Below are 15,591 nucleotides of genomic sequence, written 5' to 3' on the forward strand. Positions count from 1 at the left end.
ATAGCTTGACGTGACGCGCAATTTTCTGGGGAATGTCTAGTAGGACACCGCGGGCATGATTTCACTGCAGTTGTGTGCTGTCGCGGCACACCTGGTTTAGAGCGAGGCGGCAGCTGCGCGGACGCGTGCGAGGGCAGTTTATCGGGCCGTGCAGCGCGCCCGGCGGACCGGGTAAATACTTTTCGAAGTTGGACCTAGCAGATGCGTACTTGCAAATCCCAGTGGACGCCGAATCCCAGCGCGTCTTGGTGGTTAACAGGCATCTTGGTTTGTACCGATTCAAAAGACTGTCATTCGGGTGTGCATCCGCCCCTACATTGTTTCAGCAATATTTACAAACTGTTTGTGCGTCGGTGATGATGGTAAAGTGATGATCATACAAGAAATCATGGAACTTAGTAACACCAAACACGAGAGCGAAAGCTTCTTAATGTGGTGTCACCGCCAGACACCACACTTGCTAGTCGCTAGCTACGTCATCCGTACAAATGGGGCGAGTGCTAGTCCGTATCTCAGGACCTCCCTTGTGGTGGCGCTCGGTCTGCGATCCCTGACAGTGGCGACACGCGGGTCCGACATGTACTAATGGACCACGGCCGATTTAAAGCTACCACCTAGCAAGTGTGGTCTGGCGGTGACACCACATATTCCTGGTATTTCATTACTCTGCATTAATTATTTTTTGGTGTTGCAAATTTTTCCGTCAGTGAACCTGGCCTTTCTTTAACCATCCCTGGTGCAATGCAGAATTCTCTTCCCAGTAGCGAGAAAATGGCGTTATTCCAATTTTGAAATCAGATAAATTGCCTCTTCAAATGGACAGCTGTCGTCCTGATTGTTTACTCAGTGTCCTGCAAGTTACTTGAACATATGGTTAGTCGAAGGCTGTATTGTGTCCTTGAATCCCCGGATCTTTTGGCTTCGATCCAGGGTGCTTTTCGCCAAGGGCGCTCTACTGAAGATAATTTAGTACACTTGAAGTGTGCTATCTGAACAGCTTTTGCTCAGCATCAGTTCCTTCTTGCAGTTTTCATTGATCTGCGTATATATCTTATGATACAACATGGTGCCATAACATCCTTGCCACCCTAAAGGAGTGGGGCCTCCAAGGCCCACTCCTGATTTTTATCCAGAACTTTCTTCCATCTCACACTTTTTGGGTACAGGTTGGTGCTTCCTGTAGCATCCCCCCCCCCTGCAGGAGAAGGGGCTTGCACAAGGTTCTGTTTTGAGTGTCGCTCTCCTTTTTGTGGCTATTAATGATCTGCCGGCAGCTGCATGACATATGGTATCCCCATCTTTTCTGTTCGTCCGTGACGGCTATTGCTGGAGGCAGAATGCAGGGAGCAATACACCAAGCACAATCCTGGCCTTTCACTCATAGCATCCATTTTTTGGCTGCCATGACCTACGTTATGCATTTCTGTCATTGTGTTTCTTAGGACCGGTCTTTGATGCCTAGTTGACATGGCTTCCCCGTCTTTGTCAACTAAAGCAGACATGTAGGTCGCACCTGAATGCTCTTCTATGCCTCAGCGACACCGACCACGGTGTGGTCCACTCTACTTTGATATGGCTGTATGCAGCATTAGTGCAGTAACAACTAGATTACAGGAATCTCTCATATGACTTCTTATCAGCTTTAACATTACGTCTGGATTCGATACACTATTGTGGGGTAAGACTGGTAACAGGTGCCTTTGGACTAGGCAGCAGTTCCACTATTGTGGGTTCTGCACCATCAAAAATTGACACCCATAGTACCCCAACTGTCATCTCCTCTGTCCAGATATGAGCTCTACCTCCCAAAACGGCAACACAGGTCTGGGGTTACTATCACCAAGTTTGAGTCTTGGTCCAGCACACAGTTTTAATCTGCCAGGAAGTTTCATATCAGTGCACACTATGCTGCAGAGTGAAAATCTCATTCTAGAAAACGCTTTATCTGTAATTCTCTTTACATATTGGCTATTTCCTTCACATATGGGGGACATGGTCTCATCTGAAAAGTGAAAACAAGCCAGTAAACGAAAACGGGGGGGGGGGGGGGGGGGGGGGCAGTTCTCACTTATTGAGCAGCGACCCTCTTGTTTTTTTTTTTTTTTTTTTTTTTTTTTTTTTTTTTTTTTTTTTTTTTTTTTTTTTTTTTTACCCTTTGCAATTTGGGTGAGTTTATGTTCAATCCTTGCACCCAATTTACTCTTTCATCTACCTACTTTTTTGTTCGTCAAGCAGATCGATATTTATGCCCGTTGCTTAATACCTGTTTGTATCACTTACAATGCTGGTATTTATGAATTTTTTAGCATTTGACTCCGGAGAGACCATTTTTCTTTGTAGTGAGGTCTTGCCAACAGCAAATTTTCTGGATGGAAAGTCGCTCAATCTGCTCATATACTTTAAAATTTAAAAGCCTCTCTCTCTCTCTCTCTCTCTCTCTCTCTCTCTCTCTCTCTCTCTCTCTCTCTCACTCATTTGTTATAACTTACCGCTGTTATTTTGCATTTGTATTGCATTCATTACATTAAAATTGGCTATATTGATTCTGCAATTTATACTATTATATTATTGCTAAGAATTGATTTAAAGAATAAACGTATATATTTATTTGTAAGATATTGTAAATTTATACCACTGGACCTCTTTCAAAATATTTGATTTCGAAATACTGCCAATAAATACAATGACTTTCTTTCTTCTGTTTATAATTGTAATAGATGTTGGACACTTTGACTCCAAGTATGTTATACAGAAACGCAGTGATTTTTTACAAAAGGCAAAACTATGTGTCCGAAGAATTGTGGAGAGGAGGGTACGTGATGTATTTTAAGTAGGTTATAAAGAGTAACTATAACAACAAAAACAATAAATTATTGTTAAAATTATTTAATTGAATAGATAAAAAATCTACTCACCAAGCGGCAGCAGAACATACACATAAAAGACTGTTGTGATTGGCAAGCTTTCGGAGCCAGTGGCTCCTCCAGACAGAAGCATTGAAGGGGAAGGAAGAAGGGTAAAGGAAAAGGCCTGGAGAGTTCCAGGAAAAGGTGTAGATTTTGGGAAAGTCACACAGAACTGCGGATCAGGCGAGAAATAGAATCGACACATGTCATATACCAGCTATTATGTAAACACTGTTCAGCTTTCTGCATCTGCATGACTACCACCAAATTATCAGTTAGGATAAATGGGCATAGGCATAGTGTATATCCTGAAAACTCATAATATCCTGTTGCAGAGGATGCTCTACAACATGGCATACATAACCTCGGCGCTTGTTTCACAACACATGCCACCTGGATTCTTGCGCCAGACACCAGTTTCTCAGAACTCTGCAGGTGGGAACTAGCACTACAACGTGTCCTTGGTTCTCACCACCCACCTCGCCTCAATTTACGTTAATTTCTCCTGTCTCAGCTTTTCTTCACTGTAATTACTCTTTGCTTCACTCCTTTTTAGCTTTCTACATCTTTCATTGTCTTTCCCGTCTATTTTCACTGCCCCCTCCCACAGCTGTTGAATACAATACACTTAGCTTCTCACTCTTATTAACTCATGTACAGTTTTAGTAGTAATCTCTGTCTTGCATATTACCCTGTCTTCCACCTTTAAGCTCTCTGGTTTCCGAATCTTGCCCGATGCAGTCCCCAACAATTAGTCTTTCCTTCTCATCCTGTAAGGTAAGTCACCCATGACCCACGGTTCTGGGTAACTTTCCCAAAATCTACCCCTTTTCTTAGACCTCTCCAGTCCTTTTCCTTCACCCTTCTTGCTTCCCCTGCAACCCTTCAGCCTGAAGAAGGAGTCACTGGCACCAAACGCTTGCCTATCACAACAGTCTTTTATGTGTGTGTTCTGCCACTGCTTGGTGAGTAGATTTTTTATCTATCCAATTAAATAATTTTATAAAGAGTATCTGTGTGTGATGTTTCTATTGGTATATAACTTGTTGTAAACAAAACTTATTTTTACCATTTAATATGGTTCCAGATATTTACCAGTGGTGAAGATGATATTGGGTTGATTGTACTTGGTTCTGACAAGACACAGAATCCACTTGATTACCCAAATGTTAGTGTGGAATTTCCTCTTGCACTGCCTACATGGCAGATGACATCCTTTGTGGAGAAATCTTTACATGAAAGTGAAATAAAAACAGATTGGATAGATGGTGTTGTTGTTGGCATGCAAGTCTTGAAAGATGAGCTAGAGTAAGTATTTAAAGCTGTCTGTTTCATGACATTCCTGGAACATGTTCCAGAATGTGTGTTACACAAATCACAGCGACATAGTTGTGACTCTATAAACTTGAATCAATATGTTTTTGTAATGAAAAAGAAACAGAAGGCACAATACCTGCAGAAATAGGAAATTTTTTTGTGTGATTTTACTGTATGAATGTTTTTTACAGTTTTTCAGCTCAATAATTAATGAGGTATTGATACAAGGCTTTGCCAAAAATCCATCTGTCACATACTATTCCAGCACAGTCACTGGCATTCCCTACCCCACAATATGACTGGGCCACCATGAAAGCAGCCACATCATTGTCAAATTCACTGAAACTACTGCATAGCAACTTGCTTGAGTATGGCTGCTGTTGTGGTCTTCAGTTTGGTTTAAGCACTGCGTCAATACCTTCTCTTTATAGCACTCGGAGGTCACCATCTGCAACTGTTTTTACAAATGGCAAGAGAACTTTTCCTCTAGTGGCTTGTTTTTCAGTGAAAGATGCAAATATTTTAGAATGTAGTGCCCTATGTATATCTATTAGAATAGCCACAAGGTCTGAAAGTTAGTTTCAAGTGATTGAGCTCTTCTACAGAGTACTGAAATTCACAGATTCTTCCAACCTGGTCCACCAATGTCTTACATACTCCTCTTCCTCCATGGATTGTTTCCAGTATTTGGAGATGAAACATTAGGCAGCAGAACGTGCCTTATAACCAAAATCTAATGAACATATAATTAAATTAACCAAAGATGTAATGTTGCACTCTCAGGTAAGACTGATCTTGAATGCAAAGCCAAAGTGGAAATTAAATGTACGCTGCAACATTCATCTCACTTTTTGTTATTGAAATTATTCACAGTGCCATAGGGAGAACTGAGTTTATGTGTTTTATAGAGTCAGATACTCGCTGTGGCACAGGGTGCTATCAGTTATTCTCCTCCCTATGATGTCCAGGAATGGTAGTGTTCCTCCTTCTTTGGTCTCCATAGTGAATTTGATTTTGTGGTGTGTGGAGTTCAGATGTACAAAGAAGTCAAGAGTTTGTCCCTTCCATGAGGCCAGATGACAAGTGTGAAGAAGAAGAAGAAGAAGAAGAAGAAGATGGATTTCCATTTGGATAACATCAGGGCCTCTTCCTCGAAGTGCACCGTAAACATATTCACAATCTCTGGTCAGAGTGGGCTGCCTATTGCGACTCCATCTGCTTGCGGGAGGGGGGTGTGCCACGAGTCAGAGAAGTGGGAAAGTTGACCAAGTAATATGCGTGATGTGTCATACCTCGACCGATATTGAGAACAGAATAAAAAATTCAGAGGCATTACTTTTCAGCACTCCCATGCATATTCTGTATGTAAGAAAAGCTTATGGAGCAGGTTTCTCATTCAGAAATTCTATTTCAGTGTTGGTTGTTTACACGAAGACCGTGTTAAGCATAATGGAAGAAGGAGAAATGTTTATCAGCATTCCAGATTTGGCAGTGGCAGGCTCATGGTCTGCTGAGACTCTGGTTTGTTGTTTCACTATATTGCTGCTAGCATTGCTCAGAATCTCACTTTGTGCGAACATAGAATTGGTAGGTTCAGGAGGGCCATGCTAAATGCCTTGCAGGGCCTCAGTAGTGCCACCCAACTAGCACCTGAGAGGGCAGACAAGTGTTGGCTCATGCGTACGTGATCCTGCAGTGAAGTTGTGTACATTTAGTGAGGAAGTGGGCTTGTATACAGTGAGACAAGTATCCACACAGACAATGTGATGGCATCTGGAGCAGCACAGACTGTCAAGCCCTTAATGCAGCTCTAGAGAGAGGTGAACTGACAGCGGTGCAACTGACAACAATGCCAGACACAGGAATGGCACTGTGTCATCATATCAGATGAGTCTCGGTTCTGCAACATTGTCACAATTGATGTACTTGTGTGTGGAGGCTCTGATGCCAACAGACCTGGCCAGACTGTACCTGTCATTCTCATGCGGGTCCAGCATGTGATGTGATGGTATGAGGTGCAACTGGATACATGTCACAACCTCTGGTTCACATAGCCAGTAATTTGAACAGCAACCACTTCATTTGTGTTTTGTTAAGGCCTATTGCTGTGCCCTATTTTCAAGGGCTCCATGATGTTATCTTTTAACAAGATAATGCAAGACTACACATCACCTGAACTGTACTGAGCTACCTCGATACAGAGAGTATGCCACTGTTGCCGTATCCAGCATTTTCTTCAAATCTGTCACCTGTGGAGAACGTCTGTTCACTGGATGCCAAGAGTTGGGTATGCCACCAGTCTCCAGCCACCAGTCGCCAGCCACTACAGTTGAAGAACTCTGACATATGACATACAGTTGAGTAGCATGAAATGATGTACCCATGGCTGTAATCCAACCTCGATTTGATATCCAGTGTGATGAGAGCTGTTCTGCTGTTCCACTTTCAATACTGAAATTCATATATTATTTTTATGCTGTCCTAACCAGACTGGACTGTGGTGTCATACAGCATAAAATATCTTACAACGTGTTGAATCAGTGATGAGAAGTGTAGAACAGCCAGCAGGGGAAAGATGTTGGCAATGAGACAGCTTTTATGTAGAACAGCAGTACAGTGTTTCACAGTGCATAATGCTTCCGCAGATTGAGAACAAAATGTGTGGTTTGCTTTCATCCATTTTCACAAACATAGCCTTGAAAAATAATGTTGACATTGCTGTGCATTTCACTCTGAGGCATATTGCACTCTGAGAATGTTCATCGAATTCAGTTACTTTGTATTATATTTCAGTAACAGTGACATAATAGCAAATTGGACTGTATGAGTTTTTATGGATTTTTTTTTCCAAAGACACACTACCATTTCTTCAGATTTATTTAATTTGGGTATAAATCCTTTCCAGCATATATGCTGTACACAAAATGTTGAACATAAAATGTAGCTATCTGCTGATTTAACATCTTGCTGAGTATACCAGTTCAATGTTTTGTTGTAACAAATATTTCAATGTATTTTACACACTTATAAACTTATTTATACAGTTATAGTAATTTATACCATTACATTAATGTTGTACCATAATGTTCTGGAAGACAAAATTATAAGGAACCTCATACATTTCCTGGATGATAGAGTTGTCTATAATGAATTATTGCCTGAAAAAAATCTGCATAAATTTGAGTCAGATCATAACATTTTAAATTGGTCCAAAGATAGGCAACTGAGTTGAAGTTTTCAGAGATGTAAATTGGAGCACATCACAAAACAAATAAAAGACAGTATTGTATGACTACATTATCAAATAATCACAGTTTTAATTGGTCAACTCATACAAATATCTGGATGAAATGAAATGGTGACATAGACTCACTTGCAGGCAAAGCAGAATGCAGACTTCAATTTATTGGTAAGATACTGGAAAATGCAATCAGTCTATAGAGGACATTGCTTACAAAATACTTGTGTGGCCCATTCTAGAATATTGCTTAAGTATGACCCATAACAAATAAGGCTAATGGCCGACATTGAATGTATACAAAATAGTGTAGCATTATTGATCATAGATTTATTTGATGCATGGGAGAGCATCAAGAAGCTACTAAAAATTGGAAATGCCAGACAAGTGAAGATAGATGCCAAATATATGACAAAACCTAACTTATGAAATTTCAGGATCCTGTATTAAGTGAGGTATTTAGGGATTATACAATAACCGCATATGTATCACTCCTATAGGGACCATGAAGGCAAGATTAATTAAAGCATGCACAGAAGCATTTAAAGAATCATTCTTCCCACACTCCACATGAGCATTGAATGGGGAAAAACTGTAATGTGTGGTACAACAATGTACTTTGTCGTACAACCCACAGTGGATTATACAGTGTGCATGGAGACATGGAATCAGATTACAGTAGCTGGGTAATGGTTCATATTGATTCCCATTTCTCTGTTGCAGTAGGTGATCTTATGCCTCTAATTATTTTTTCATTGCTATCTTAACTTGAATTCTTCAATTCAGTTTATTAACCCTTCATATCTCTTTGTATTACGGCAAATGTACAGTTAACTTTTAAGGAATTTGTATTTTCAATTTATCAACTGGAGTTTTGTTTCATATGCAGCAGCAATGTTACAAATTATTTGTTACAGTTTCTTTAGAATAATTTGCTGTTTCACAGGTGCCTTGAAGAAAATAAAAGATCTCGAAAGTGTCTTAATGACAACCGATGGCCTCATGTTGACAAGACAGCTGGTTGCCTTGCAGAGGGCAGGGCTTGACGGTCTGAACATCAGCTTAGACACCCTGCAGTCCCGACGCTACAACCAGATCACGAGGAGGAAAGGCTGGGAGCATGTCATAGCTGGCATAGATCTAGCCTTGCAACTTGAATACGACCCTGTGAAGGTATTACTAGTGCAGCTGTCATCGCATGCAGACTTTCATAAGCAAAAGATATAAATCTGTTGTTAAGAATATCAATACAAGAATCACCATTTTAAAGCAGTACGCCCTCACCCTCGCCCCCATCCCCGCTCCCACCCTCACCCCTGTCTCCACACTGCAGCTGTAAGTGAAGGAAGGTATATTAAGACAGAAGAAGTAAATTTTAGCTGACGATGCTAACAGTTTCGTAGTTTATACAACATAAAAAAGTATGCCTTGCAAGTTTACCAATTAAATATTTTATATTTTCCTCCCAAGAGAGTCTTATGAGACGCAAGATCTTTACAGTTTCTCTTTTTTTCTTTTGTGTCTTTAGTTTAAAATAAGTATCCTCTATTGTGGTGTTGTTTTGAAAAAAATACTCCATTGTTTGGAAAAATTATTCTTAATTCTGTAGTCACATTTTTGTTGTGTCTAAGTACTACTGGTTTCAGTAGCAAGTACCAGCATCAGTTCATCTTATTATCAAAAATTTCTTTGCAAAATAAAAGCTGACCACTGTGGCCGAGCGGTTCTGGGCACTTCAGTCCGGAACCGTGCTGCTGCTATGGTCGCGGGTTCGAATCCTGCCTCAGGCAGGGATGTCCTTAGGTTAGTTAGGTTCAAGTAGTTCTAAGTCTGGGGGACTGATGACCTCAGATATTAAGTCCCATAGTGCTTAGAGCCATTTGAACCATTTTGCAAAATAAAAAGCTTCTGTACAACTGCAAACTAGACATACCATTTTCAGGGTGCAGTTCACATCTATTGAAAGCACAACAGTGACCTTTACTTTTAGTAGATAAGACACCTACTGGGGTAAGTGACTTGATGACTGCTCACAAGAAGTTGTCATTTATTCCATATGTAGCTACCACGCAGACTCATATTTTGTATTAGTTTGTCCTTACTCTTCCGAAAGGTTAAACCTTGTCTCTGCAGCCACAGCTTCCTCTCTTCAGCAGTTGCCTTCATCTCCATGTGTGAAGAAAATCCCATTCATTGATCATATTGTTTAAGTAGGATGTTCTCAGTCATCCCCTTGTTTTCTTACCTACAATCTTGCCTTCAGAAATGTTTTTTAAAAGATTATCATCTCCAGTTAAGTGTCCAGTGTATTTTGCTTTGCCCTGGCCTATAATGTTCAGTGGTTCTTTCTTCTCTCTTATTTCCTTTAATTTTTCTGTCAATGCAGCTAGTTCTTGTACTTCTCCTCCAGAACCACATTTCAGCAGGTTTGAGGCGAGCTTCCTTTGGCTTTTCTAATGTACACATTTAGCATCTGTGTGTCAGAACACTCCACACAAAGGTCTTTACAAATATTTTCTTAATGTGGAAGCTGATATGTTTATTCAGTTGCAGCTTCTTCTTATTTTGGAAGGAACTCTTCACCTGTGCTATTCTTTTCTTGAATGCCTTGAAATATTGATTGTTTTCTTGCAAAATGCTATTGAGATATTGAATTTCAGTTGCTTTCTTGAGTTGCTCATTGCCTGTTCTTGTGTCAGTCCTAACTCCACCTCCTTTCTTGTCTGTAGCCATAACTTTTGCCTTCTTTGTATTCATTTTTAGCTTTAGTTTTACCATTTCTTGATTTAAGGCCTGAAACATTTTATTTAGTTCCTACTCTGATTTACTATTGTGATGTCATCAATCTGCAGTGTATATGCATGCAATTAAGTTTCCATATCGACATCATGCTCCAAAAACCACCTAACTGTGTGTGGCAGGGGGTACGTCTCATGCCACCAACTGATCCCCTCTGCCTTGTTCCACTTGTGAACAGTGCTTGGGAAGAATGACTGTCAGTACGCTTCTGTATTATCTCTAACTTCTCAAATTTTCTTCTCGTGATTATTTCGTGAATTGTATATGAGAGAAACTATTATGTTGTCAGACTCTTCTTGGAAACTACTCTCTCAAAATTTGCGTAGTAAATCTTTCCGTGATGCACAACTGCTCTCTTATGGCATCTACCACTGGAGTTGCTGAGCATCTCTGTAATGATCTCACAGTGACTAAATGATCCTGTGACAAAACACTCCGCACTTCATTGGATCTTCTTTCTCTCTTCTGTCAGTCCTACTGGGTAAGGACACAGGGGTAATTTACATTCACTTAAGATTCTTCCTGTGAATCTTAGTCTGGCATCTGCTTTTCTATTGCTGTTTTATGTGGTCATTCCACTTTAAGGTTGCTCTGGATAGTTAGTTCTAGATATTTTATGGTAGATTCTGTTTCCAGCAATTTGTCATTAATAGTGAAGTTGTACAGTATTGGATTTCTTTTCCTGTGTGTGTGTGTGTGTGTGTGTGTGTGTGTGAGTGTGTGTGTGTGGGGGGGGGGGGGGGGGGATGTGATACGTTACATTTATTTATGTGCAGGGTCAACTGCCAGAGCCTGCATCATTCACCAATCCTCTGCAGGTCATTGTGCAAATTGATACCGTCTTCTGTTGTTACTACTTTCTGATGGACAAGTGTAGTACCTGTGAACAATATTAAGGAGCCTCTGACACTTTCTACTGGATCATTTATATACATTGTAAATGTAAAGGTCCTATCACATTTCCTTGGCGTATTCCAGAAATTACCTTTTGATTCTGGTCATCTTTTCTTTGTTGTTGTTATTACTTCCTTCATGAACATATTAAGGAAGTAAGGTGATAGAAGGCACCCGTCTCTCACTGCCCTTCTGGTTTTCCTTCTTTCATATCGGTTCAGTACTCTGACTTTTGTATATACTCAAAATTAATCATCTGTCCTTCCACTTTCGACATTACTTTAAGGAATGATGATATAATGGTAATCTGTTTATTAAACAATATTTTAACGATACACTATGCTTTCTGATCGTATAGTGGCTTCATGATGGAATTTGATACTGAAATTAGTAATCATTAGAAAAAATAAAAGTGAAGCTATAATAAAAGAAAGTAATATTTTCGATCATGTCAGTTGTTGTTCCAAACAACAGCACGTCAGGAATAGGTTCAAATGGCTCTGAGCACTATGCGACTTAACTTCTGAGGTCATCAGTCGCCTAGAACTTAGAACTAATTAAACCTAACTAGCCTAAGGACATTACACACATCCATGCCCGAGGCAGGATTCGAACCTGCGAACGTAGCGGTCACTCGGTTCCAGACTGTAGCGCCTAGAACCGCACGGCCACTCCGGCTGTCCAGGAATAGGTACTAAATTATTTGTCCGCTGATGACCTCACAGCTTAGAACACTAAAACGCAAATGTTAATTGTTTGTTATGTGCCCTGGTAGAGTTTACTACTGTTTACAGTTCACGATTGGTTGTTGGAGATTGGGCGTTACTCACATAGTGTATTTAGTGCACAGTGCAGAAAAAGGCAGTGTCCAGAAAAGTAAACAAGTGTAAAGGCAAAAGTTTCATGACAGGATGTTGTGTCACCATACTTGGAAGACAATTATAGCCAAAGACAGAAATTTAAAAGAAACTGGCTCATTTGAGTTGTGGAGACCTAGTCGAGGATTCTCAGTAGATAATTGTTAGCACAGTAGAATTTATAAAGAGACAATGTCAGTTCGTGTGAGGGAAGGTTGATTGGTAAGTACCTATCAGCTTTCTCATAAAACTCACAATATGAAGAATACACATCATGGAAAAGGTAGAAGTCCAACAGTGTCAAATCTAGACAATAATATCGATCATCCAACAGTTTTGCAAAATCCCCAGTTGTACTTACTTTACTTACTTACTTACTTACTAACTTACTCAGATTTGCTGTGTAGCATACAAGGAACTGGTTTCCACTAGTTCACTCGATCAGCTGCCAAGTTCTCACCTTCCTCCAAGTTTGTGTCCATGCATTGAAGATTCATTGCAAACGTTCCAGGTGTTAAAAGGTCTTCCTGTACATCTGTATCTGTCCATTGATTTCCACAACAGTGTTGATTTTGGGATTCTTCCACCTTACATGCGTAGAACATAACCTGCAATCTTCTGTCTTCTTTCAACAATAATTTTGTGCAGGCTGTGTACACCTCGTATTCTCAGCACTTCATCGTTTGTAACTTGGTTGGGTTAACATCTTCAGAATTCATCTCTAGCATTGTTGGTGAAAAATATGGAGACTGTGTGCTGATTTTACTGACATTTTCCAAGTCTCACACATATAAACGATAAAGGAGTGCAGTCAAAGCTTTGTTGGCATATTACAGACCTAATTGCCATATGGACTGATTTTCCAGTTCTGCTGGTGATTTCTGCATCTGTGACCTCATTATTACATATAAAGCTACTGAGATATGGCAATCAGAGAAATAGTATCGACATCAATTAAGAGATATATACCAAATAAATTGAAAGGATACCAAATAAATTAAAAGGGTGGTGCACAAAATATGTCAAAACTCAGATGCAGAAGCAATGAAAAAAAGCATGTCAAAATTTAAAAGAATGCAAAATCTCCAAGATTAGCGATGTTTTACTGAAGCTCGAAACTTAGGGTGGGTTTCAGTGCAAGATGTGTTTAATAGTTCCCATAGTGAAACTTCGTTTTGAAATCTGGAAAAAAATCCAAAGAGGTTCAGGTTGAATGTATAGTACACCAATGGCAAGACACAACCAATACCTTCACTGTGCAATAGCTGTGGTAATGTTACTGATGACAGTGCTACTAAAGCAGGGTTACTAAACACGGATTTCTGAAATTTCTTTACCAAAGACAACAAAGTAAATATTGCAGTATTCAAATCAAGAACAACTGCAACTGTGAGTAACTTAGTAGTAGCTCTCCTCAGTGTAATAAAGCAGTTATGTTTCTTTCAGAGAATGCTGATACAATAGCTCCATTAGAAATCATATATAGCCGCTCATTTGATAAAGATCCACACCTAGAGACTGAAAAGTTGCTCAGGTCACACCAATGCTCAAGAAAGAAAAGAGGAGTAATCTACTAAATAACAGACTCATATCACTAATGTTGATTTGCATTAGGATTTTGGAACATATATTGTGTTCGAATATTATGAATTATCTCAAAGATAATGATTCGTTGATAAATAGCCAAGATAGATTCAGAAATATCGACCTTTTAAAATACAGCTAGCTCTTTAGTCACACAAAGTAATAAGTGCTGTCGACTGGGGATCTCAAATTGATTCCATATTTGTAGATTTCCAGAAGACTTTTTGAAACAGTTCCTCACAAGCATTTTCTAATCATATTGTGTGCCTATGGCGTATTGTCTCAGTTGTGCAACTGGATGTGTGGTTTCCTGTCAGAAAGGTCACAGTTCATAGTAATTGATGGAAAATCGACAAGTAAAACAGAAGTGATATCACTCCTGTCTTTACTTTGAATGGTTCATAAATCTCTCCCATGAACTTCACTTTCGATATTGCATTTTTCATGTTTCTTGTCATATTAACATCAAAGATAATGATAATGTGCAAGAATAATGTAAGGCTAGCATCTTTTTAGTCACATGTTTCTGCTGATACAGCTTATATTGTACACCTGGAAATACAATGTCAATTTTGTTCTGATGACAACACATGCCACCTGGGAATAGTAGATGTACTGGCAATGGTTTCAGTGTCATCCGCCAACAGATAGTGTAATGGCATAGCTATCAGAGTGCTATATGTGTCTACCCTTTAATAGGAAATGCTCACAGCCAGTGTGATGCAGACATGTGAAGCAAGCAGGCAACCATGCCAGGAAGGCACACTCGTGATTCTTATAGCCAACGAGTGAGTTTAAAAAGGGGTCAAATTGTGGGCTTCCGAGTGGCAGGATGGTCCTTTCGGGGGAATTGCCACACAAGTTGGACGTGCTGCGTCAGCAATGCAACGTTGCTAGTATCAGTAGTAACGTGAACATTATCACACACGTAGTCGAGGTTCTGGACATCCACACAGCACAGATGCTCACTAGGATTGTTGTACTGAAAGGGCAGCAGTTGCAGATTGTACGGCTACCACAGCACAGATAAAAGGTCTTGTGAGCCCCAGATGTGTCAACACAAACTGTTGCGAAGCAGTTATGGCCAGTTGCATTACGGATGTGCACACATCTGTCCCATCTTCCAATCGTGCCTCATCACTGACATGCATGGCTCGAGTTGTGCCATCAGAGGATCTCTTTGAGGATGGCATGGCACGCCATGGTCGTAAGTGATGAAAGCAGATTCCGCTCGCACACAAGTGATGGTCGTATCAGCAAATGACATAAATCTGGTGAGCACTCTCTTGTAGAGTGCATTTGTCCAAGATACAGTGGCCCCATCCCAGGTCTTATGGTCTGGGGTGCGATAAACTACAACTCTGATTCATTTGTGGTGTTTCTGCACTTGGTACATGCAGAATGATGTTACACCCGTTATTTTTGCATTCTTGCAACTGGAAGGTAATGTACTGTTCCAACGGTATAGTGCGGACCCACACGCTGCCCATGAAACTCAGTGTTCTCCGAAAGATGAGCAGTGACTTCCCGGGCCAGCATGTTCAACGAGTTTGTCTCCAACCGAGCACATGTGGGAACATGGGATGAGAAGTGACTCATGCAACTTGTCAACCAACAACTCTTACATAACTATGTGAACAGATTGAGCATGTGTGACATAATTTATCTCAGGACAGTTTTTGCCATCTGTACTATCGACTGAATGCCATAGTCAGTGCCTGCATTGTCACCAGTGAGGGCTACACCACATACTAATGTGTGTGTTTTGGCACGGGTCGATACATGCTAGCTGAGAAGCATTTGCAGTATTGATCTGTAAATGTGATCATTTCATGTACTCCATATGCACTGTTGCAACATTGAATTTAGAGTCAATTTTCTTCTGGCAGTGGACACAGACTTTTACCTCACAAATTTGATACATTTTACTTTTTCTTTTTCCTAGTCTTTATCCCCTGCTATCACAGTCTAAGCATGTTAATGTGGATTTGGCAGT

General features: G+C 40.2%; 1 protein-coding gene across 1 annotated transcript in view; it reads right to left on the reverse strand.

Moving 5' to 3' along the window:
• Positions 1–2,328, reverse strand: part of LOC126460036 (molybdenum cofactor biosynthesis protein 1-like) — an 81,287-nt gene extending 78,959 nt beyond the window's left edge. Inside the window, exon 1 of the mRNA XM_050095897.1 lies at positions 2,281–2,328. Coding sequence (XP_049951854.1) covers positions 2,281–2,328 — 48 coding nt within the window. The remainder of the gene's footprint in view (positions 1–2,280) is intronic.
• Between the last annotated feature and the right edge of the window lie 13,263 nt (positions 2,329–15,591).

This window comes from Schistocerca serialis, chromosome 1, assembly GCF_023864345.2.
Source record: "Schistocerca serialis cubense isolate TAMUIC-IGC-003099 chromosome 1, iqSchSeri2.2, whole genome shotgun sequence".
Taxonomy (NCBI): Eukaryota; Metazoa; Arthropoda; class Insecta; order Orthoptera; family Acrididae; genus Schistocerca; species Schistocerca serialis.